Consider the following 22,354-nt stretch of genomic DNA (forward strand, 5'->3'; position numbering starts at 1 on the left):
TCCTGAAGCGCCGTGCCGGCGCACACAGGGTTACAGCTGCACCTGTCTGGGTGTACCTGTCCCACCGCACCTGTGCCGGCAGCCAATGGGCGCTGACCCGGGGCTGCTGTCAGCAACATGCCTGCCTGCAAAACCTCAACATAAATCAAACACTTCGCAGGCAATGTCTGTGTGCAGCAGGTCCTAGACGAAAGAAGTCACTGGGGGTTTTACCGTTGGCAAGGATTTGGGAACACAAGGAAAGATGTCCAATGAACTCGAGTAAGTAGAGTGTTTTTGTCATTCTGGCCCCCCTGAATATGGGGCTGAGCGTCTTTTTGGGGGCTGATTGAAGGACTGCAGGTCTCAGGGAGCTCTGAGGGAATCCCCTCCAGCAGCATGGAGGATTGGATGTCTGGGGGATGTTCTACTCCCCCCCACCTGCTGCTGCCCGGCAGAGGTTCCACTCCACTCGTGTTATTTAGCAGGTTTTTAAGTCCCAAACCTGGTTTATTTATTTTTTTTTCCCCTGGGATAAAATGTGACACATCAGGTCTATCTAGGGGAAATCTGCCATCTAACACAATCTGCAGCCATCCCGTGCTTTTCCGGGTGTTGTTTTGTGCTTTTTTTTTTTTTTTTTTTTTTTTTTTAATGTATAAATTATTTAACAATTTTTGATGAGTTTCTCTGTTTTTCATTTTTTACTTTATTTTTTTTGGGGGTGGGACAGCATGCTAAGGTACATGGCTTCACATTATTCCATCAAATAACTGTAGTTGACTGTACAAACTCGTTTTGACGTGTATTTTTTTTTAAAACAAGAAAATGCACTTTTTGTTGATGCCCTATAACTCCCTGTCCTCCATGTGTGTGGCTGCGGATGCTGATGGCTGTGTATTGCCCCCCTGCATCCCGCACCTCTGTAACAAAGCTAAGGAGTGTGACATCAGTGTGACGTGAATCGATGCTGGAAAGTGATGAAGAAAATCAGTGAATGCTGTTGTTGATGCAGCTTTCCCAAGCTGCCCAGATGTGTGGCTGTGTGTGAAATACGTATGTGTAATAAAACGTATCTAGAAATATAGGTACAACAAGATATATTTACAGTATATGCACAGACAGGGATGTATCTGTGTACAGATATGGCACTTCAGAAGGTTGTTTTGAAAGAAATGCACAGGGGTGTGTGTTTTTACAGACCTGACAGAGGCACTGTGACAACTGATTTCTTCCTAGTTAAGAGCCCTGAAAATGTTCAGAGCTAATTGTTGGTTAATGTAAATACTGGGATCCTTACACTCAGGGGTCAGTTAAGAATCAGGGACAAATTTTCACCTTCTGAACTCTTCAGGTGATTTGCAGTCACTGTGATGGGGCTTCAAGTCAGGCCGTGTAGTAATCCTGAGTGCATGAGCACATTGCAGACTGAGATTGATGTATCGGTAATTATGGAGCAGGGCATGATGTGACCCATGAATTACATGGTTGCTTGACTCCTTTTTCTAACGGACTGTTAACCCTGGGCCTTTCACTTGGGAAGGGGGGGCTGGCAGGGGCAGCATCCCTTTGTCATTCAGTTCCAAGGACTGATAACACACAAAGGTTGCTGCTATCTTCTCTCAGATAGCACAGTGAAACGCTGGTGAAAGGCTCCTGTAGGTTGAACCCAGGGACACCTTTGCAGATCTCTGTGAAAATCTCCCTTTAGAGGTCCCCAGCCCGCAGCTGGAGAGAGGGTTTCCTGGGGGCAGGTGTGCAGACCCCAGTGAGGAACAGGCTGTTGGGACTGCAGCTAAGGTTCAGGAAAGGCAATGGTGGGTGTCTGTGTGCCTCTCACAAATAAGGTGTTGTAATGCAGCCCTCACATGAGGCTGAGCACAGCAGGACAGATAGCAGAATAGATCCCAGGATGGATCCAAGCTGTGGGACATGCCAGGCAGAGCTGTCAGGTACCTGCTGTAGTCCCGTGCACTGCTGCTGCCATAAAATTGGCAGGGTGAGCCATCTCTCCCAGCCATGGGCAGGGCTGCTAACCACCAGATCAGGCTGCCCAGGATCCCACCCACCCTGGAGGTGCCTGAGGCCAAGGTGGATGGAGCCCTGGGCAGCCTGATCTGGTGGGGGCAAGCAGCCCATGGTGGGGGGTGGGAGCTGGATGGGCTTTGGGGTTCCCCACAACCTCAGTGATTCTGTAATTCTATTATCTTTGTCTTTGTGACTTTAATTTCACAGAAAGGCCTGGGAAGATGCTAGCATGACATGAGAGAATGAGATGTTTTGCCTATTCTAAAATATTCTGACTGATAATTTCCATTGTCGCCTGTATTGAACTTGTGTCTAGTGCTGCAGTGCGTGGGCTTGAAGGAGTTAACCAGGAGTTACTCCCAGTTGTGGTTTTGTGGTCGAAACCATGATTGCCAGAAGCAAATTTTTGTCATGCATAAGGCGTGTTATTAAAACTTGAGTTATGCTCCTAGTGAATGAAAAGTTAAAGCCCTTTTATGAAATGCTGGCAGCAAAGCATACAAGGGATAACTGCACTGAAGCAAAGTACACTTCCACGGCAAATGTGCATTGGATGTGTTGTTTTTTTATAAGTTGTATGAGTAGGGATTTGCAAATTAAAGATGCAATAACTGCTATGCAATTCAAAATGAAGGAGTAACCAACCCCCCTCTCCTCCCCCCCCAAATAAACTGGAGACTCAAAGCAGACATAAGTCAACATTTACATTGTGTCTCTGTTTTGAATCACAGTTTCAACTGATGGATACAAGTTACAGTGATGGGAGTTTGCTCTCTCCATTTCAGTCTGGCACTGGAATTGTTGGTTGATGTAAACTGTTCTGTTGGGGTCGCACTGCACTGTGAGCACTACAGTGAGTGGAGTAGAGTATGATTGTGTTCTGGCTGGAACTCTATTGCCAATATGCAAGTTTCGGAGGCTCAGGAGATGAGGGAGTGTGGTGGCACTGATGTTTGTTGTTGTCCTTCCCAGTGCTGCTGTTCTGGCTGGTGGCTGTGGTTATGGGTGAGAGTAGCAGGGTGTGAGGCACCTGATCCCAGAGTACTTCTTGGTCCCTGCAGTGTTTATAATCTTTAGCATTCAAAGACAAAGAGCAGGAGTTGCTTACCAACACACTTGACTCCTGGTGCCAAAGTTTTGTTTCTTTTTTTTTTTTTTTTTTTTTTGTCTTTACCGAGCATCTGAGCTGGAATGCTTGCTCTCAAGAAATGCATTGTTTAACAGGCTTACACCCAGGATGGGATGATTCATACTTGTATCACAGAATTATATAGAATCAACAAGGTTGGAAAAGATCTCCAAGATCATCCAGTCCAATCGTCCACCTACTACCAATATTTCCCCACTAAACCATGTCCCTCAGTACATCTAAACATTTCTTGAACACCTCCAGGCGTGATGACTCAACCATCTCCCCAGGCAACTCATTCCAGCTCCTGAGCATCCTTTCAGAAAAGAAACTTTTCCTAACATACAACCTGAATCACTTGTAGGGCAAAGCATTTCTTGAAATGCATCGTGGAGTGGGGGAGTGGTTCTGTGTGTTCCAGCACTGACCTGGCTATGTACCTGACAGAGCAAACCTTCTGTGAGATTAACAGCCACCTCTGCTCTTATGGCATTTGTAAATGAGCACTGAGAAGTAGATGAAACAACATAAGGAGGAGACAGCCCCATCTCCTAGTGTTTGACTGCACGACTCTCTGGGGGATGTGATGAGGGAAGAATGGAACTGTGAGCAGAAACAGTCTCTGTTGGGAACCTCATAACCCACAAATATTTATTATGTTAAAAACTAATTACCTGGAGAGCAGTAGAAAATAAATGAACTATGTGTGTTGGTGGAGAGGATGGTTTGTGTTCTGAACACATACATGAGGTGTGTCCTGATCTGTCTGCCATGCAAATATGAGTGGGAAGTGCTTCAGATGTGCTGGTGAATGGCAGATGCTGCCAGGGACACTGGTTCAGGGCCTGCTGTGCTGTGCATTCACAGAATCATTAAGGTTAGAAAAGACCTCTAAGATCATCCAGTTCAATGATCCACGTACCACCAATGCTGCTCACTGACTATGGTTCCAAATGCCACATCTCCATGGTTCTTGAACACTCCTTGGTGACCCCACAGCCTCCCTGGGCAGCCTGTGCCATTGTCCAACCACTCTTTGGTAGAAGGTTTTCTAATATCCAGCCTTTGAAGGTAGATCACCCTGAAACCAAGGGCTGAAGCACATGATATCACATGCAGATTTGGGAAAAGGCAGCTGTAATTCCTGAGTTGCCAACAAACTCTGTGCTGTAATCTGTTATGTTAGGCAGGAAAGGTGCTGTTTGAAAGGTGCTATTGTTTGTGAAATATGGCTGTATAGGTGGATGCCTCTGGGATGATGTTAATTAAGTACAGCAGGGTGCCAGCAGTGTCCCCAATGTGGAATGGTCCAGGGCAGCTGGGAGCAGAGATTTGGGCCTAGTTCTGTTCATTTGTGCTCACTGAGCAGGATCAAGTCTGTGGGGAACAGGAGTCATTTGTCAAACGTGCTCACAACAGCCTTTTTCCTCTTCATCTCAGGCAGCGTGCATCTGCTTGGCGGTTTCCACACACAGTAAAGAACAGTGTGGGATCTTTGCTTGGTGCAAGGGTCAGCCTGCCTCATGCACAGCCCAGTTCTGGGGGAGACAACAGAGCTGAGGATGGCTCTGAGCTGAGCGTTTTCAGATGTGCTTATTTATTAAACTGGCAAAGATAGGGTAAAAATTAGAATGTTGCTCAGAAGTTTGGGTTTAGACATGGGGATGCTGTCCTTCCTTTGCAGGAGGGCCTGAGATATGGATAAAACTTCTGCTCTGATGCAGCCATTATGCTGAGCGCTCCTTTTTTTGCCCTGCTCTTAAGTGTGGTGTTGGTCCATTCCCATGTGTTCGTACGGGGCCCTGGGGAACACTGGGGCTATCCCAGCAGGGAGGTGAGCACAATGCACTAAACCGGGGCTAAGAACCAGCAGTGTCTCTGCAGTGCTGTAAGCTGCGGGCTTTGCTGTGCTGCTCTGAGTTCTGCTGCTGGTTGCCATGGACAATTTGATGTTTCTGCAGAGTATCTGGCACTGCTCATGTTTGGGTTGCAGTTAGACAGACAAGAACAAAGATGAGCAACACAAAGCTTAAAGGCCAGCAAATCATCCACTGAAACCAAGAAAAAGTGAAAGGAGTATGAGTGCTTCTTTCCTTCAGGACTGATCTCCCCACCCAGATCCTCTGGTTACATTCTTCTGTTTCAGCATAGCCCTGAGTGTTTATTCATAATCAGGAGGCCTCTGTTATGGTAGGCTGGGCAGATAAGTCGGAAAAACGGATGGAATAGGATGGAGCAGGGAAAAAGGGCTGGTATCACCTTGTGTCGAACTTGGGAGCTGTTTGGAAACAGACTGCTCCCTTCCCAAATCTGCTTTGCACATGATCCCAAGGCTCCCAGGAAAGGAGAGCTCTGGCCCCATGGGTCTGTGTTCTACTGACTGATCCCCGCTTTGTCTGAGCCTCTGCACCATGGCAAGTGCCTGCAAAGGAAAGATCATTTTGTTCAACAGATCAGACAGTTTGCTGTGGACAAACTTGACATAGCCACACAGAAGAGGCATCATGGAGAGTGATGAAAGTAAAGTTCATATGTTTTTGGATCTGGATTTGAATGTTTCTTTCCGGATCTCTACTTCACAGAGATTGCTAATGCTGGGTTGGAGGTAGGTGTAGAACATGTTGACATGACTGTATGTTGCAGTTGCATGGATTGAGATGCACCTGGTGCCAAAGAGGTGGCTCAAATCTGTTATCATATCTGCTTATCTCCTTGGGTCACCCTCTTTCTGCAGGTTTGGGCTCACCTTGTTAGCCTTCAGGTCAGAGCAGAGTGCTTGCAAAAAGATGGGATGGAACCCATGATGGGGCAGGCACGTGCTGGGGTGGTGATGCTGTGAGCATCACGGCTGGGCTGGCCAGCAAAACAGAGCCACATGTGGACACAAGATGTAGGCTCCTGGGGCACCTGTCAAACTTAATTCTTCATAAACTGGACACAGCTGCGAGCAGTTAGGAGCTTCTGCCCGTGCCCCATCTGCATCTCCCCCACGGTATGGGAAGGTGCTCAAGAGCTCACAGTGGCTCATGGATCTTCACGACCAACAGTGGCCTGGTTGAGGGCTTAGGTGAGGGAGAATAATGCTCTGAAGCATTCTTCCTTGTGATATCTTTTCTTTTTTTAAGCTCCTGGGTGCTTTGTTGCTACATCCTCCCATGGTGTGTTTATCTGTGTTGATTACCAGCAACAGGAGCTGCATCTCACCCTGAGAGTGTGTTGTCGCTGCCTATTCTTCCTTGAGAAGATAGGATTGGGAGCGGGTGAGCAGTCCTGCCCAGACAGGACCGTCTGCCTATCGCCAAGCCAACCCGATGAAATCTGAGTCATGCCTATTGCTCGCCTTGGAGATGGCAGTGGCACTGACGGGGAGGGAAGGCTGCGTGAGAAACGCTAAAGACAACAGAACTCACAGAGCACCTGGTGAGATTTCATGCATGGGTTAAAACCTCTGCTGGTGTCTTGTCCTGGCGCGTGAGGAAGAGGAGTGAGCTCAGCATGTCCTTACAGCAGTGCTGGGGGCTGTCCGTAACTAGGAGCTGCTGCCATGCCTCCATGGGGGCACTGACAACAGTGGGGACTGGGTGCTAGGCTGTTAGCAGTGCCCATAGCAGGCTCTCTCCTGTGCGAGGACAACGGGGCAACTGTTGGCCTCTTGTGCTGCTGTGGGAGAGGCTGGGAACCAATGTAAGTTTGGACACAGAGGTTGTGTTTTCTTATGGGGAATACCATGAGCTGTTGCAGCAACAGCATATCTGCGTGGATGTGACAGTGTGAAGCCACTGACTCGTCCGCCCCGAGTGGGGTGAGCCCACAGTGCAGAGCCTCAGGGGGTATGCATGTAGGATTTGCTGGAGGAGAAGGAAGGGTGACCAGTGTTTGGATAACTATGTGTCTGGCAGCTCGTTAACGTCAGATAGAGAGACCTGGAGAAAGTGCCAGAAGAGAACAGGAGGGACAGTATTCTGGTGCATTATTTCTCAGCACGCGTAGTCCCACGAGCCTCAGCTCTGACAGGTATTTATTTCTTAGGGGAAGGGAGTGTGCTGAGATTGGCCTGTCTGCTTCCCTCAAAGAGAAATCGCCTACAAATGACAGAAAATCCTGCCCCTCTATGCAGCCCCCAGCGTGACCCTGGCCTGGTTTTGAGATCTTGGGTTTTGGGTCCCAGACTGGGAGCTGAGGACCAGGAAGGTGGCCTTCCTCCATTGCAGCAGTGCCTTTCAGAAGCCCTTCATGACTCCAGCTGGGTGGCATGGAAGTTACTGCGAAAAATCCATATCCTTCATCCCCTTCTCCCTCTGTCTGGCTCAGTTTTAGATCTGTGCGTCTGATGAAGAATGACACCATGAACTTCCAGAAGTTCTCCTACACTAATGAAGATGAAGCCTGGAAAACCTACCTGGAGAACCCCCTGACTGCAGCAACTAAGGCAATGATGAGGGTGAATGGAGATGATGACAGTGTGGCTGCCCTGAGCCTCCTCTATGACTACTATATGGTACGTTACTACTGGGGCTGGGTTTCCTGGGGAAGTCAGTCACACAGGACAAGTGTGAAGGTAAAACATGCTGAGCCCTCTGAGGGAACCTCCCCAAGCTCTCTGTCGGTTGTGCAGTGATCCTTAGGAAACACCCAGCAATAGAGGACCACTATTGACCCCAGTCATAGAAGTAAACTGATCTCATTCTACGTAATTCTACAAAGCTGGAACAGAGTGGAAAACTGAACATGAGTGTCTTGGGTCTCAGGATGGGGTTCTTTGTATATAACAGCTTTCTGATAAGAAGTGGGGATGCTTTGAGAGGCACAAAGCTGAAACAGCCAGGTGCCTTGCAGACTCTCCAGCTTTCTCACTTCCAGCAGTGCTTTAGGCTGGGGCTGCATGAAATGCAGATAGGATTTACACCTGAATGGAACCAACAAACTGATGTTCCCATTCACCTGGGTGCTTTTCAGAGTTGTTTTGAGAACATGATGTGCTGGGTAGCCTCAGGTTACCTTGGCAATCTATGCCAGAACCAGAAGGAGGGTCTGGGTCTTCTGCATCCTCACCCTGTGTTTATTATTCACCTGGTTTTTTATCTGTGCCAAAGCAGACAGGGTGGAATTTGCCTTTGCTTTCCATGAATAAAATCTAACAACAAACTAACTCTTTGTTCTGCCTTGTTCTAGGTCCCAAAGGAGAAGAGGATTCTTCCATCGGGTATGATGGGACGTAATGAACTAGGAAAGAGGTGAGCTTCATTTTTGCTCTCCCTAGCTGTCTCATTTCCCTGCAGCTGCTTGCATGCATGATAGGTCTCCTCACTTGCATAAAATAAACATCAAAGCAGAGTGTTATTACCAGCAACAGTGGAGGTTATTAACCCTGAGACATGTATTAAAATTCTTTAGGCCAAATCCCAAGCAGGTATACATTGAGCTACACCCATTTACACTACTGAGGATCCATCTCACTGTGTTCAGAAGGAGTTGCGCTAATGTGCAGTAGCTGAAGATTTTATCTTTATTTCCTATGTCGTGCCAATCGGATAGGCACTGAGGGAAGGTAATGGTGAAGTCCTCTCCACCAGGCTCATAAGGATTTCTGTTCCAACTGCTTGCAGTCTCCCAGGATTCTCTTCCGGTGAATCCCATTTGTCCTTTGAGGTTTTCAGATAATTAACTATGAAATTAATAGCTCATTCACCACTATGGATTCAGTTCCTCTTCCTGGGTGCTGTGTACTTTGGCAACCTTTTCTGGTTGTCTATTTTTAAATCCTCAACAGAATAAGCCTCTTAAATGGTCCTCCATTCCTTCTTCATTAGTAAGTTATTTTCTTCTCTCTGAAAGACTTCTGGACCGTATTTATAACAGCAGTATATTTATTAACTACACAGATTCCAGCACATACCAAAAGGTGAAAGTCTTGAAGCAGAGCGGGTGGGAGCTATCCATTCAGCTCTATCTCCCGAAAGGTGTGGGGGCTGGTTTGTTGGTTTTTTTTTTTGAGCATGGTGACGGGGTTAACAAACTGCCTCTTCCAGCAGAGGGGACCAGTTCTTGGAATGCTGCACTGAAGGATGATTTGTTGAGTGGGACGGGAATGCATTTTTGTCCATATAGCAGTTCTCTTTTTCATATTCCCCACTGCTTTAAACATTTAATAGCCCATAACAAGAAATGGTGGATATAGGCTCTGGACCTGCAGCTCCCAACCAAGTCTAAACCATATTCTCTGATTCTGTGCGATCAGCTCTTACCTGCAGAGCACCTCTGGCTCACACTGCGAGGTGTTTGAGTGAGTGGAGATCACCCTTGGCCCTGTCAGATTCCCGTACCAAGCAGATGTACATAGCTGGCTCAGCAGCTAGACTGTGCAGCTTGCTCCTCAGCTGTGTACCGGCACATCTGCACCTTGGTGTAACAACTTGCTGGGGTGGTCCACCCTCTTCTCTAGTTTGAGATGGACCCCTTTCTCCACCAGGCAGTGCCACGGAATGGAGTATGACTCAGATATCATGTCCTTTGACGGCTCAGCCCATCTCATGAAGCTCTTGTCTGAAAACACTTCCATGACCCAAGAATATTGTGAACCACAGAAGAAGAATGGTTTAAGTCTTGAAGGCATCCCTACACCTCACAAGCCAGCCATGCTTCCACCAGGAACCAGCAAACTGGATGCCACCCCAAATACCTACATGCTCCCTCCAGGAGACTTGTACGACAATAGCTCATTGAACTCCCTCTTCGAGACCAACCCCGTGGCCACACCACAGCAGAGGTGGCAGCCAGACAGCACTTTCAAAGAGGATCCTCAGGAGGTCAGAGATACAGTGGGTTACACGCTGGCAGTGCTGGGGTACCACACAAGAATGTCTATAATGTGGGATTTCCTTGTGCTGGAGTCAGGGGGAGCTTTGCTTGTGCATTAAAAGCTTGGTGGCATTTCCACTGAATTACTGGGGGTGTTACGTTAGTTTTAGAAGGCTTTGAAATGAGGCCTCTGTTGTAATGAGCGGGAGAAGGTGAACAGACAAAGCGGTGAAAGATTCTAAATGTGACTGTTTCATTTCCACTTTTCCATAGTCACTACTCTTCAGTGATATCCTCAAGCCCCAGCCAGAGCCACCCTGCTCTGAGAGTTATTCTACAGGTGATGTTAAGAGGTAATTATCAGTCCACACTCTGTGTTTCCAGTGCTGTTGGCTGTGTACCTTTCCTAGGGAATGGCTGCAGCCCTCTCCCCGTCCCAGTACTGGCCTTGGCAGCAGCCACAGCAAACTCCAAGATCTTTTGCAGAGAGGTTGTGTCTCAAAAGCAAATTGCTCTTCTTTGATTTTTTAGATGCAGAGGAGTTATGAATTTTAGTGTTTGGTGTTTGAAGTAAAGATTAGTGTTGGAAGGCTTTTGCTGTAACGTTATTGCCTCTCGTTCCTAAAACATGGGAGATTTTTCCGTTTCCCATCCTTCCCTCAGAGAGAGCTTTCCTGCTCTTGATATTGCACCAAACCTCCAAGTAGGCATTATCCCACTTCCCACCTTTCATTTGCCTCCTGAGTCACCTGACTCTATGACTCAGCTATCAGCTGTGGGAGTTTTATGACAGACAGCAGCTCACATTTATGAATCAGAGGCTTTCTGCTTGCTGTCTGTCCCCACACTGAAGGCTCTCCTGGCTCTAGAGAAGAGAAGCTGCTGAGTCTGTCTTCAGAGATGGCATCACAGGAAGGCGGGGCAGGAAAAAGAGCAGGTGACTAAACAGGAGTTGGAGATATCCCCATCCTGCAAGTCCTCCTGTTTCTACAGACCCATTAGGACACAGTCCTCTTGGATTACCCGTTTACAGGTGACAGGAGACAATTTGGCGACTGGAATCTGAGTTTAGGATGTTTTGAAAGTGTCATTGGCAGTGCCTGTTTTGGTTTGTTTGGGTTCAGGCTTTTGATTGTGTGCTGTTTCTGTAGCCATCCACATAAAAAGATGGGTCAAAGCAATGTATGTTATTTTTCTTTTTTGAAGAAAATATAACAAATGGTAAAATGTGGCTATGGGAAAAGTGCTGTTCCTCAGGGTGTTGGGAGGATCAGTATGTGCTGTGCTTCAAGGTGCTTGGCCTCAGCCGTAGGGGAATGTTCATGGCAAAGGAGTTGGGCTAGCTGACCCTCTAAGGGCTCTATGATTCGATGTGAGATGGGAATAGGGTAGAGACTTGTGTGTGCAGTGTCTGTCACCTGTAAGGATGGAGGCATGCCTTGTTTTGCTTTTGAAGTGAAACAGCAGCATGTACTTATTCATCATTCTCTCTTTGTTCAATACAAGTGACTTTGAATATACTCTGGGGTCGCCCAAAGCCATTCATATAAAATCTGGGGACTCTCCCATGGCCTACCTCAACAAAGGACAGTTCTACCCCATCACGCTGCGGACAGCTGGAGACAGCAAATGTTTACACTTGTCCTCAAATAAAGTGAAGGTAAGAGACAAGCTGACAATTTTGCTGACATGTGCTATAGTCAGGCATCCAGCAATTGTACTGGCCTGGGAAAGCAGCTGAACATAAAGAGTAATGGCTTTGTGGCTCTTGTTGACTTAAAGTGATGAATTGAATGGATTCAGTCATAGCAGGCTAATCCTCTGATGCACAGCAACAGCCTTCATGTAATGTGCCAGCTGAAACTTTTTGCAGTTGAGTTTGGGAAGTACAAAATGCTCCCCCAGCTGCTGGTTGGCTGAGGGGCCTGGTAGAAAGACCAGAGCTGCAGGGAAGTGCTCTGTCTTGCTTCTGGTGTGTGTGACCAGGCCTCAGTCACTCCCAAGGCTATGGCTGAACTTGAGCTTCTACCAAAGAAACGTAGTCCTCCAACCCTGACTTGTGTCTAGGAGCTAGATTTTGGACAACTCAAAGCTTACAGGATTCCTGAAACTGAGAATGTCTCGAGAGACCTTCTAGAATGTCACAGCCTAATACTTACTGCCACACTGCTAACAACTCTCCAGTGCAGGATGCCTTGGTGTCAGTGGAAACACATGGATAGTGCAAGTAGGGGACATGCAGGGCACCTTGGTTCTGCTTCTGGCTCTGTGGTTGCATGTCTGCAGGGTCGTGGTCAAGTCCCTTCCCTGTCTGCCTTAGTTTCCCCAGCAATGTAACGTTAACAATGATGTTAAGCTGCCCTTGCTCTTGCCCCGTGCATGGATGCACCAGATGGAAAGGGCAGTGAGGGCACCGAGCATGAGCCTGCACTGTGTACTGATATGGGATATTCTCACTGTGTTACAGAGTGTTGTGATGATTGTTTTTGACAACGAGAAGATCCCGACAGAGCAGCTCAAGTTCTGGAAGCACTGGCATTCTCGCCAGCCCACAGCCAAGCAGAGAGTCATTGACGTTGGTATGAGCGCGGCTGTGGTAATGGCTTGGGTTGACAGCTTCTATCATCAGTTTACTGCATTTCCAATACACAATAACACTGTTGCAGCTCAAAACTCTGGCCTGGGGGGAAGCAGAGGGGAGCAGGCTGATCTGCTGGCTTCAGATCTTTTCTGTCTGAATGGTCCTCCAGCATTTAAGATGTTGTTTGCCAAGTGTTGGGATATGCACAAGGAGCTCAAAATATACCAACAAAGAGCCTCAGTCTGAGGAGCAGAAACTGCTGAACTCTTTTGGCTCTTAGAGATGCGACCTATGGCCTCTTGGAATCTAGGAATCCAAGTTAGGAAAGGCTTTGATGCTGCTTGTCCTTTTCCACTGCTAGCACACAGGGTCTGTAGCTCATTGTGCTGGGCCAAAGGGTAGGGGCAGAGGTAGGGTTAGGAGTAGCATCTTCTGGAACATGTCATGGCTCAGAGCAGGACACGTGGTTGTTTGAATTTAGAACCAATATACATTGTATAAAATCACTGCACATACAGCAGTTGCCAGCTAGGACATTGGGTCATTCCTGGCTTTACAGATGCATGCTAAGATTTAAGCAGTGGTCAGCCAGTGAGAGGAAGACTTTCAGGGGTTGGAAAGCCCAGGGAATGTGAACAGTTCGGCAGGTAGAGTATAAACTGCTTCTTCATTGTGTTTCAGCTGACTGTAAGGAGAACTTCAACACAGTTCAGAACATTGAGGAGCTGGCCTACAACGCGCTGTCCTTTGTGTGGAATATCCATGAAGAAGCAAAGGTACAATCTGCTTATGGAGGGGAAATGGGAAGCCCTGGGCCTCTCAAACAGCACAGCCATGTCCGTCCACTCTCTGGTTCTCTGGAAGACAGAGAAAGTTTCAAATTCAAACAATGCTATTCCAGTGGCCCCAGGTTGTGTTTGTCTGCTAGGACTGCAGGGAAGGACACAGTGCTTCTCTGTGTGTTTAAGCATTGCCATTAGCTAATAAACATTCTGGCTACACCTGAGACTGGCTCAGAGATGTTTTCTTAGTGCTGATGGATGACTCCTGAAAAAAGCCCTTTGCAGCCAGCAGTGATCAGGGCTGTACTCACATGTGGCTGAAGCCTATTTAAATAAACTGCAGCTCAGGGAACAAAGCTCAGGGAACTCTTCCAAGGCGGAGTTTTGGTGCAGAAGTGACTGACCACCCTTTTCTGAGTTGAGTGATGTGGAAGGTAGCCAAGCAGGTCACAAAATCCCTTTTGACCTTAAAATCTGCAAAGCTTATATCAACATCTTTCCTACAAAGAGAAAGAGTTCTGCTGTCTCTTCTGCATCTCTTCGTCTCTAGTTAATGCTTTGCTTTCCGGTGCAGATTGAAAGGAGCATATAAAAAAAAGATGAAAGACCTAAGGAAAAAAAAAAAGAACATAAATTCTGTCTCCCTGAAACTGGTATCTTGGGAAAATTCTGGTTTGCTTTGGAATCTCATTAAGCCCTTCTTTTAGCCCAAAGGCGACCTTACTCTTTTACAACCCAAGAGGTTAACAAATGTCTTCAAGGCAAAGTTGTCAGAAATGGAAATATGTCAGGTATGTGGCAAGCCCTCAGGGGCACCTCAGCAAAACTGGATTTAACTCTCAGCAGAAACTCTGTACATGCACTCGCCTGGGGCTACTAGGAGTGAGACTTCAGAGAGTTCCTCTGGGAGCCACAGTGTGAGGGTGTCCAGTGTCTGGGCCTTCCATTGCACCTGTTCTTTTCTTGCAACTAAATTTCGCAGATAAGTGGTTTCTTTTCTGTCTGTAGATAGTGAGTGGATCTGATGCTAGATTTCAAGGCTGAAATCCTCAGCCAAAGCTCTGTGGAGGGAGCTATATGAGCTTCAGCAGCTGCAAATCTGTTCCCAGGGAGTCCGGTGGAAATTTCAGAGTCACACAAATGAGTTGATAATTTGGAGATATAACATGGGTTACCTGCATACAGCTTTTCTTCATAAGTTCCCACTTGGAGGTAACTGACTCCATAGTAGTGACCAGGGAGACCAGCAGAGGAGTATTTGTTTAGCTAACAACAGTGATTCTTGATTCTTGAAAGATGAAGCCTAGACCTTCTCCCTTCCTCTGGGGCACTGCTATCTGAAAGTCACTTGTTCAGCTGAAAGAGCAGAAATATCACCAAGAATGTCCCCGGCCAGAGTTTCTTTCTGGTCTGAAAGAAGGGGACAGACTCTTTAGGAGGATCTGTGCTGACAGAACAAGGGAAAAAGGTTTTAAGTTCAAAGAGGTTACATTTAGGTTAGATATAAGGAGAAGATATTTTACAGTGAGAGTGGTGAGGCAGTGGAATAGGTTGCCTAGTGATGTGGTTGATGCCCTATCCCTGAAGACTGTCAAGGCAGGGCTGGATAAGGCCCTAGGCAACCGGATCTAGCTGTGGTGTCCCTGTTCATTGCGGGGGAGTTGGACTAAGTGGCCTTCAGTGGTCCCTTTCAACTCTAAGGATTTTATGATTCCCTAAACTGATGGGAGTGGATGACCCAACAGAGAGCAGGAGACAGCTGGGGATTTATAAGCTGCTTGTGCAAAACTCTTTCTCTGGATTGCTGCTGTGGGTGATGGGGGAGCATGTAGTTAGAAACAACCCACAGCTGTGCCCAGGTGGGGAACCACAACCTACTAGTACAGCCAAGGCCGGGAACGTTGAGGCATGTCTCGTGAGCTCCTTTTATTCCATCAAGCTTCTGATGGATGTTTGAGGATGTTTGCAGTGCCAACAAGCTGTAGCCATTTCTGTTCCTATTTGCAGGTGTTTATTGGGGTGAATTGCCTGAGTACCGACTTCTCCTCTCAGAAGGGAGTGAAAGGTGTCCCGCTGAACCTCCAGATCGACACTTATGACTATGGCAATGGGACCAACCAGCTGGTGCACCGCGCTGTCTGCCAGATCAAGATATTCTGTGATAAGGTACAAAACTGCTCTTCCGCCAGCTTGGCTGAGAGAAACATTAAACTCCAGGAGGTGAAAAAGAGAAGTTGTGAGAGGCCAAACAGTGCAGCAGACAGTGTACTGGAGCACTGATGGCTCAGCATGCTTGGTTGAGCAAGACAGGGCAGCCAGGATGTGTCTGCACCACCAGGACCTTTGTAGAACAGAGCCCTAAGAAAGTTTTCCCCATTTCAGGCCTGCATGAGCCTTTTACCTTTTTAATTGATTCTCCTATTCTGACAAGTTTTTAAATAGTAGAAGAGATGAGAATTTCCTCTGAGGTTCTTCCCCAGCCTCGGACATCCTTCCACTGAAACATTTCTAACAGCTATTTTTGTCTGCATTTTTTGTTTCTAAAAAGATTTAAAAAAATAATAAGAATTATAAATATGAGAAAGTTCAGTTCTCTTTTTTTTTTTTTTTTTTTTTTCTTTTTTTTTTTTCAGATGGCCTTTAGGAGGTCTCTGAGATGATCACTTTTAATAAAGGCTGCCTTTAGGGTGGCAAGGCACTGGCACCGATGCCCAGAGCTGTGGGTGCCCCTATCCCTGGAGGTGCCCCAGGCCAGGTGGGATGGGGCCCTGGGCAACCTGAGTTGGTGGGAGCACCCAGCCCATGACAGGGCTTGGAACTGGATGGGCTTTGAGGTTCCCCTCCAGCCTCAGCCGTTCTGTGATTCACCTTCAAGTTCTTGTCAGTAAACCCTCTACTCCCAACATTACGTTAAAGCTGTCAGTGCCCTAATTTTTGCCTCACGTTTCCCACAGGGAGCAGAGAGGAAAATGAGGGATGATGAACGGAAACAGTTCAGAAGGAAAGGAAAATGCCTGGACTCCAATAACAATGGTTAGTGCGATGTTTGTCACCTAATCTGTGGTGGCCTGTCTGTTAACTTCCACGAGATCTGGCCCTGAGTATTGCCATGTCTGATGGAATCAGCCCTATTCAGAAACAACTCGTCAGTCAGGTCTCCTCCTGTCAAGACTCTCAAAGCTCATTACTGATACTTACCAACCCTTCTGAATTGCCATGGGATCATGCAGGAGAATAGTCCTGGAGGAGATGGTAGTAAGCAGGCCCTGAAGACTTGGGTCCCTTGGGATCCATCCATTTTCTAATATTTCTCTTGAGTGATGCTGAGCAGGCACTTTCCCACTCACATGTAGTCACCTCTTAAGTGCTTGGACTGAAGTGAACTGCACTTTCCATCTGTAGGTCTGAAAGGCTGTGTGCTGTCTGGCTTCAGAGGGAATGAGATCACGTTCCTGAGGCCAGAGACTGACCTCGAAACCCAGCCAGTCCTGTTCATCCCCAACCTCCATTTTTCAAACCAGCAGAGATGTGGCACGGTAAGTCCAAAGTGGACTTTGCAGAACAGCCAACCTGTTGCTCTCATCACCCCCATCATTTCCAACCTGATCAGACCCGCCAGCATGACTTGTGTTATGTCAAAAAAGAAAACCAAACCACAGCTCCTCTGTGGAAATGTGGTGAACTTGAAGATGCAGCTGTCAGGAGTAGCCTAGATGCCACGCAGCAGTGATGGGCAGGATGACTTTTCTGTGTTCCTTGCAGATAGTCCTGTGGTTTACACGTTTCATCTGGAGCCACAGAGGATGAGAGTGGTGGGAGAAATATTGGCAGAAAGTAAACTGTAGAAAAATACAGCCACATCTGTCCCTGTGCAGGAGACATCTCTCACTGCTCCTCTGCCCTTCTATCTGCCCTTGAGCCTGAGACATCCTAGACATAGCCTCCTTCAGAGCTCATCACCATTTCCTCATGAAACAGCTGTCGGTTTATCAAAAGAAGGGAGAAAAGCCACCTGTGACAGCACTGTAGTGGCTGCTGTACTGATGCATCACAGCAAAACAGGTACTGGAAGAATGTAGTTGCAACTAAAGACCTCGCTGAGAAAGGAGTTGGTGCTTGATCCCAAGCAGGTTATGGGATTTGAGCTGCTTTTTGGTGTAGTCAGATATGCATTCAGGCCTCTTCTAGGCAGAGGAGGGGAGTCTAGAGAGTTCTTTATGTCAGTTTTCATTTAATCCAAGATGCCCATAGAGTTTAATTGTGTTCTTAAGGAAAAATGGATGGACTGGGAGAAGGAATTACATTAAGAATGTGCCCTTGTGTTCTCCGCCAGCTTTGTTGTTTCCCAACACCACAAACTAAATGATCGATGTTTCCTTTTTGTTTCAAGGCTCTTACTCCTGCTGTTCCCAACTCTGCAAACAGGTAAGAATGCAGCAGTCTGTATTTTCCATCCATCAGCTGTTCTATTTCTTTGGGCATATCATGGCAGATTAATTTCTGTAGTACATATCTGTAGATGTAAAATAAAAGCATGGTGTCTCCCTGAAGCCTTGAATGTCAAAGTATATGTTAAAGTTTGGCTTAGAAGATACTAAGAGGACACTTCTTTCCTCCCTGTCAGTGAGACCCTCTCCAGGTGTCTGGCCACTGCTCTTACTGAGACCAAATTTGAAAAGAGGCAAAAAATAATTCACAGAATGATCACTTAAGTGTTCTCATCATCTTTTCACTGCTATAAAAGAAACTGGAATGAAGTAGAAATCACGCTTGTAATGAGCTTAGTGTGGGGAAAAGCCAGGATTTACCCCCTGGCTTGATCCAGTGTCTGCTGATACCAACAGAGCAATGAGGACATGGAGACAGAAAACGCTTTTTTAATTACATGGTACCAAAACCACTGCCCACATTCACCAATGTCCCATATGCATTAGGCAGGAAGTTGCAGATCTGGAGATACTCTGTGGCTGTAATTACAGAACCAATATTTATTTGCTGGGTGTTTATTGGGATAATCAGTTTTTCAGTCAAAAGTCAAACTGCTGCCACTGTTTTGTTTGCTATATTGTTCTGTCCTCTTGAGAGTACCGTGTTCCTCTTTCTCAGGCTGCCCCTAAAGCGGAGCGGGGCCTCATTCACAGATGAATTTGACCCAGTGCCTCCAAAGCAAACCAAGGAAGAAGATCCTCAGAGAGGTAAGCCTTGGAGTGGGAACTCTTCTTGGATGTGATGTTTCTATGGACTAAGGTAGCTCTGGATCTTGAAGCGTGTGAGGCCACGCTGCTCTGCGAAGAGCCCTGACTCAGTGCTGTGCTTCATTCATTTCAGTGCTGTTGTATGTGCGGAGGGAATCAGAGGAAGTGTTTGATGCTCTCATGTTGAAGACACCGGATCTCCAGGGCCTCAGAATGGCTGTGAGTGTTTCCCAAAAATGGCAGCATATGAACAAACCACAGATCATTGGGTGCTGGCACTTCGCATATAGGAAAGTGGATATAAGGCTGTTTATATCTCGTGTCTGCTTTCTTTTGAGAATGGAAACGGAAACTGTGAGGACAGGTGAAGTCTACCCAGAAATGCTTGTTATGCAGTGTGCCACAGTGAGGAAGAACACACCATATGGCAAGATGGATGGGGCTCTGAGCACTGATGGAGCTGGGGGCGTCCCTGTTCATTGCAGGGAGTGAGACCAGATGGCCTCTAAGGATCCCCTCCAATTCAGTGGTTCTATGATTCTGTGTTCTGTTCAGAGCATCATGTAAGTGTCATCTTGTGACAGCAAATTCTATTGTAAAGCTCCCTTCTCATGCTGGCTACATATGTGCAGTGTGAAGGCAGCCCTGGCCTTGTGCTGAAATTCCCTGTGCAGTGTTTGGGGAGCACACAGCTGTATTTCTGCAGTAACCATCAACAAGCGTCCCTGATATCCTACCTCTCTCCGGGGCTTACTAGGAAGAAAACAAACAATATCCTGGACTGGGGATAGCTTTACAACTGCACTTCAGGCTTTGTTGGTTTTTACAAACTTTTAAAAATAGAGTCTGAGAAACGTCAGCACAGATGAGTCAGAGGATTCAGAAGATTCTTTGCCATCTTTTCCGTCCCTAATTACCTCACCACAGACAGACAGACAAAAGCAGCTACTGAAAACAGCTGGGAGAAAGCTGCATGGCTCCCGTCAGCTCAGCACCAGACAGAACCATGCTCAAATTGTCCTGTTCAACCCATTGCTTCAGCCATTTTTTCTTCAGTAAAAAGGGAGGGGTAATCCTTTGCTGCCGAATACCTTTGGCTCAGTGTTTTCTTTGATGTTTATCATAGGAATTTCATTTTACAAGTACCAAGAATTGCTGCGTTTTCTCTTGCAGATTTCAGAAAAATATGGGCTGCCTGAAGAAAGCATTTATAAAGTCTACAAAAAATGCAAAAGAGGGTAAGCTAATCTCTCATCTGCTTTTATGCTGTACTTCTACAACCCGATTCTCTTTGGTACGCTGCCATAGGCTGAAATAGCATTTTAACAAGACAGTAAAAAGGAAAGCCATGTGAGGTCTGCACTACTTGGACCATATAAAACTCAGATCCTTGAGGGCTTTAAAGATTTGGGATAGTGGTTGTTTGTATTATATTTGTATGTAGTGTAAAGGCTTCCAAGGAAAGGCAGATGGACGGAGGAATGTTGGGGGAGTTAATGGCTGACTCCTTATGTCTCAGTCTGAAAGGCAGGGGGTTTAGAGTACGTATCTTACTGTCATCAGAGATGCATAAATCTTTGCCTCTTTGAACCGAACACCTGAGTGTCCCTGTCCCTGAGAGAGATCGTACCCATTAAGTAAAAGCCCCAGTAGAGAACTGAAGAGCTCTAAAAGAGGAGTGCTCATTTCTGGCTTCCCCATCTTATCCCCAGACCAAGGAGGTCAGCAGGAAGTTCCACTCTGACTTTAGGAGGTGGATCAGACCCTCCTGCACACACGGGCTCTCATGCAGCCCAAGTGCAGTGCTGCAGGTCCCACAACGGACACTTGTCAGGTGTTACTGGGGGACCAGCACAGCTTCTCAGGGCATGGACAGAAGTTTGCAGTAAATATAAAATGGTTTCTCAAATGATTCCACAGTGATCTTTATTATTGACTAGTCAACATGGACCACATATGTGGCTGAGATGGAGTGATGTTGGCTTGCATGAGCAGAGGACCAGCTGCTGAATCTTCTGTGGAAGGCAGCAGGCTAGATGTAGGGCCCGGTGCTATATTAAGAGATGTTTTCTGGACTGAAGAACAACTCCAGGACTATCCGCCTCTCTGGCAGTGAGTTCTCCCTCCAGCTGTTGGAAAGAGAAGGGCTCATAAATTCCCAAGTTATTTCCATAAAGCTAAGTCCAGAGTCTTTCTTGCAGAGCAAGTGATATACAATCAGGCTTTGCAAGCACTAGTGACTGCCTGGGAAATGAACTCATTGTTTTTACTGGCCCTGATCCCAGTTTTGAGCACAGGGAGAGACTGGTAGAAAAGAAAGGCCAATGATGGGTCCTGCCTTATGCAGTCCTACATTCTTACTAGCACAGCCAGCAGAGTGGTGCTCCACATAAAAACACAGGGGAGCAGAAGCCAGGGGAAGCTGAGGATTGGTCCAAAGCTCTGCTTCTTCATTCAGGTTCTGATTTCATGAGATGAGAAGGTCCTAAAGCTCCCTGGATGTGATCTTCCAGCTCATTTGGTGTCACTGTGACTTGATCCCCCACAGGACCTGTTTGCTCCCAGAGCTAAAGTGAGGCTTGTGGGCAGCTGCAAGGTGGGGAGGGGAGAAGCAGAAGTTTCTCCTCCATGCTGTGGTAACACAGAACTGATAAGTAATGGAGCAGCATGGGCCATTTTTAACATAAAATCTGCTTGGAGAGGGCTGCCCTGTGCCATGAGACTTTGTGGTGCAATTACAAGTGGGGACCCAGAGCATATGGTGCTGTCAAACTCTCCGGGTTAAGCAGCACCTCAAGCCTTGGAGCACACTGCTCTGACCTGGCTGCTCTACCTGTCCTGTAGGATCCTGGTCAACATGGACAACAACATCATCCAGCACTACAGCAACCACATGGCCTTTCTCCTTGACATGGTAGAAGCGGAGGACAAGATCCAGGTCATCCTCAAGGAGCTATAAGGAGCTGCAGTCAGCACTTACTGGGACTTCTCTACCAACCAGCACATTTGGCCCAACAGAGCTCAGCCGAGTATCCCACCTCATTGCCTCTACTTGAAAACTGCCAGCGGGGTGGGGCCTTGCACTGCTGGGCCAGAGCCAGCTGGAAGATCTGTTACTGAAGTGAACGCAGAACTTCTCTCTATTGAATTCATTATTTTATTTTGTTCCCTTCTGGAGACAGGCCTGACCTTCTGTTCAAGCTGGGAAGGCGCAGCTGCACTAACGTGGCTGATGGCTCTGGGCAGCAGTGAGGACAGCCTCTGCTTGCCACCTGCCTCTGCCCATGGCCGATCCAGCTGTGGGCTCTGGCTTTCTCCAGCCCATCAGTTCCACAAAAGCCTCCAACCATTTCCAGTAGGGCTAAGCCTGGCTCTGAGCTTCTCTGTCTGCAGAGACTTTCGGAGATATGTTTAAAACTCAGTTAAATGGACATTGCCTACTTCCATGCCCTCCACCATCATCTCTCTGTAAATACCACCAAGGCCTCCGTAGCCTCCCGTTTATACATTTCTAATGTATCATTCTTTTATATTTTATATGTGTATAAATATGTATTGTTTTATATTTGACTCAGTGCAGTGACACAGAGCATTTCAAACACAGGCTGCTTCACATTTCTCCGTGAACCCCTTTTGTAACTGTGTTGTTGGTTTTGTTGTTTTGGATATTCCATAGTAATAAAGGTTCAGAGACAGAACACAAACCATTTTAACTTGGCTCTGGAGGTCTGAGTCAGGAAGGGCTAGAGAGAAGCCAGGGCAGGGAGAGGACCTGAGAGGAACAGAAAAGATTCCAGGTGGGTTTTGCACCACATGTTTTTTAACAGCACAAGAAGTCTGTCATTCTAAACAGCCTTGGTTC

The 22,354-nt window shown here is 47.0% G+C and overlaps 1 protein-coding gene across 3 annotated transcripts; it reads left to right on the forward strand.

Annotated features, from left to right (window-relative positions):
• Window positions 1-244: 244 nt before the first annotated feature.
• On the forward strand, window positions 245-21,451 carry GRHL3 (grainyhead like transcription factor 3; the record flags this gene model as incomplete). 3 transcript variants are annotated; one of them, XM_079546089.1, is made up of 16 exons in its annotated part: window positions 7,059-7,150; window positions 7,448-7,634; window positions 8,309-8,370; window positions 9,606-9,942; window positions 10,208-10,287; window positions 11,441-11,594; window positions 12,402-12,513; window positions 13,197-13,291; window positions 15,305-15,463; window positions 16,252-16,330; window positions 16,700-16,833; window positions 17,688-17,722; window positions 18,404-18,492; window positions 18,626-18,711; window positions 19,666-19,730; window positions 21,337-21,451. In XM_079546089.1, the coding sequence occupies 15 exons, from the start codon at window positions 7,467-7,469 to the stop codon at window positions 21,449-21,451; spliced, it is 1,770 nt and encodes a 589-aa protein (XP_079402215.1). The 3 variants fall into 3 exon arrangements, with proteins under 3 accessions (XP_079402214.1, XP_079402215.1, XP_079402216.1); XM_079546088.1 differs by lacking the exons at window positions 7,059-7,150; window positions 17,688-17,722 and adding an exon at window positions 245-261 and having other exon boundaries at window positions 16,700-16,844; window positions 18,383-18,492; XM_079546090.1 differs by lacking the exons at window positions 7,059-7,150; window positions 17,688-17,722 and having other exon boundaries at window positions 7,455-7,634; window positions 16,700-16,844.
• Between the last annotated feature and the right edge of the window lie 903 nt (window positions 21,452-22,354).

This window comes from Tetrao urogallus (genome assembly GCF_951394365.1).
Source record: "Tetrao urogallus genome assembly, chromosome: 23".
Lineage (NCBI taxonomy): Eukaryota > Metazoa > Chordata > Aves > Galliformes > Phasianidae > Tetrao > Tetrao urogallus.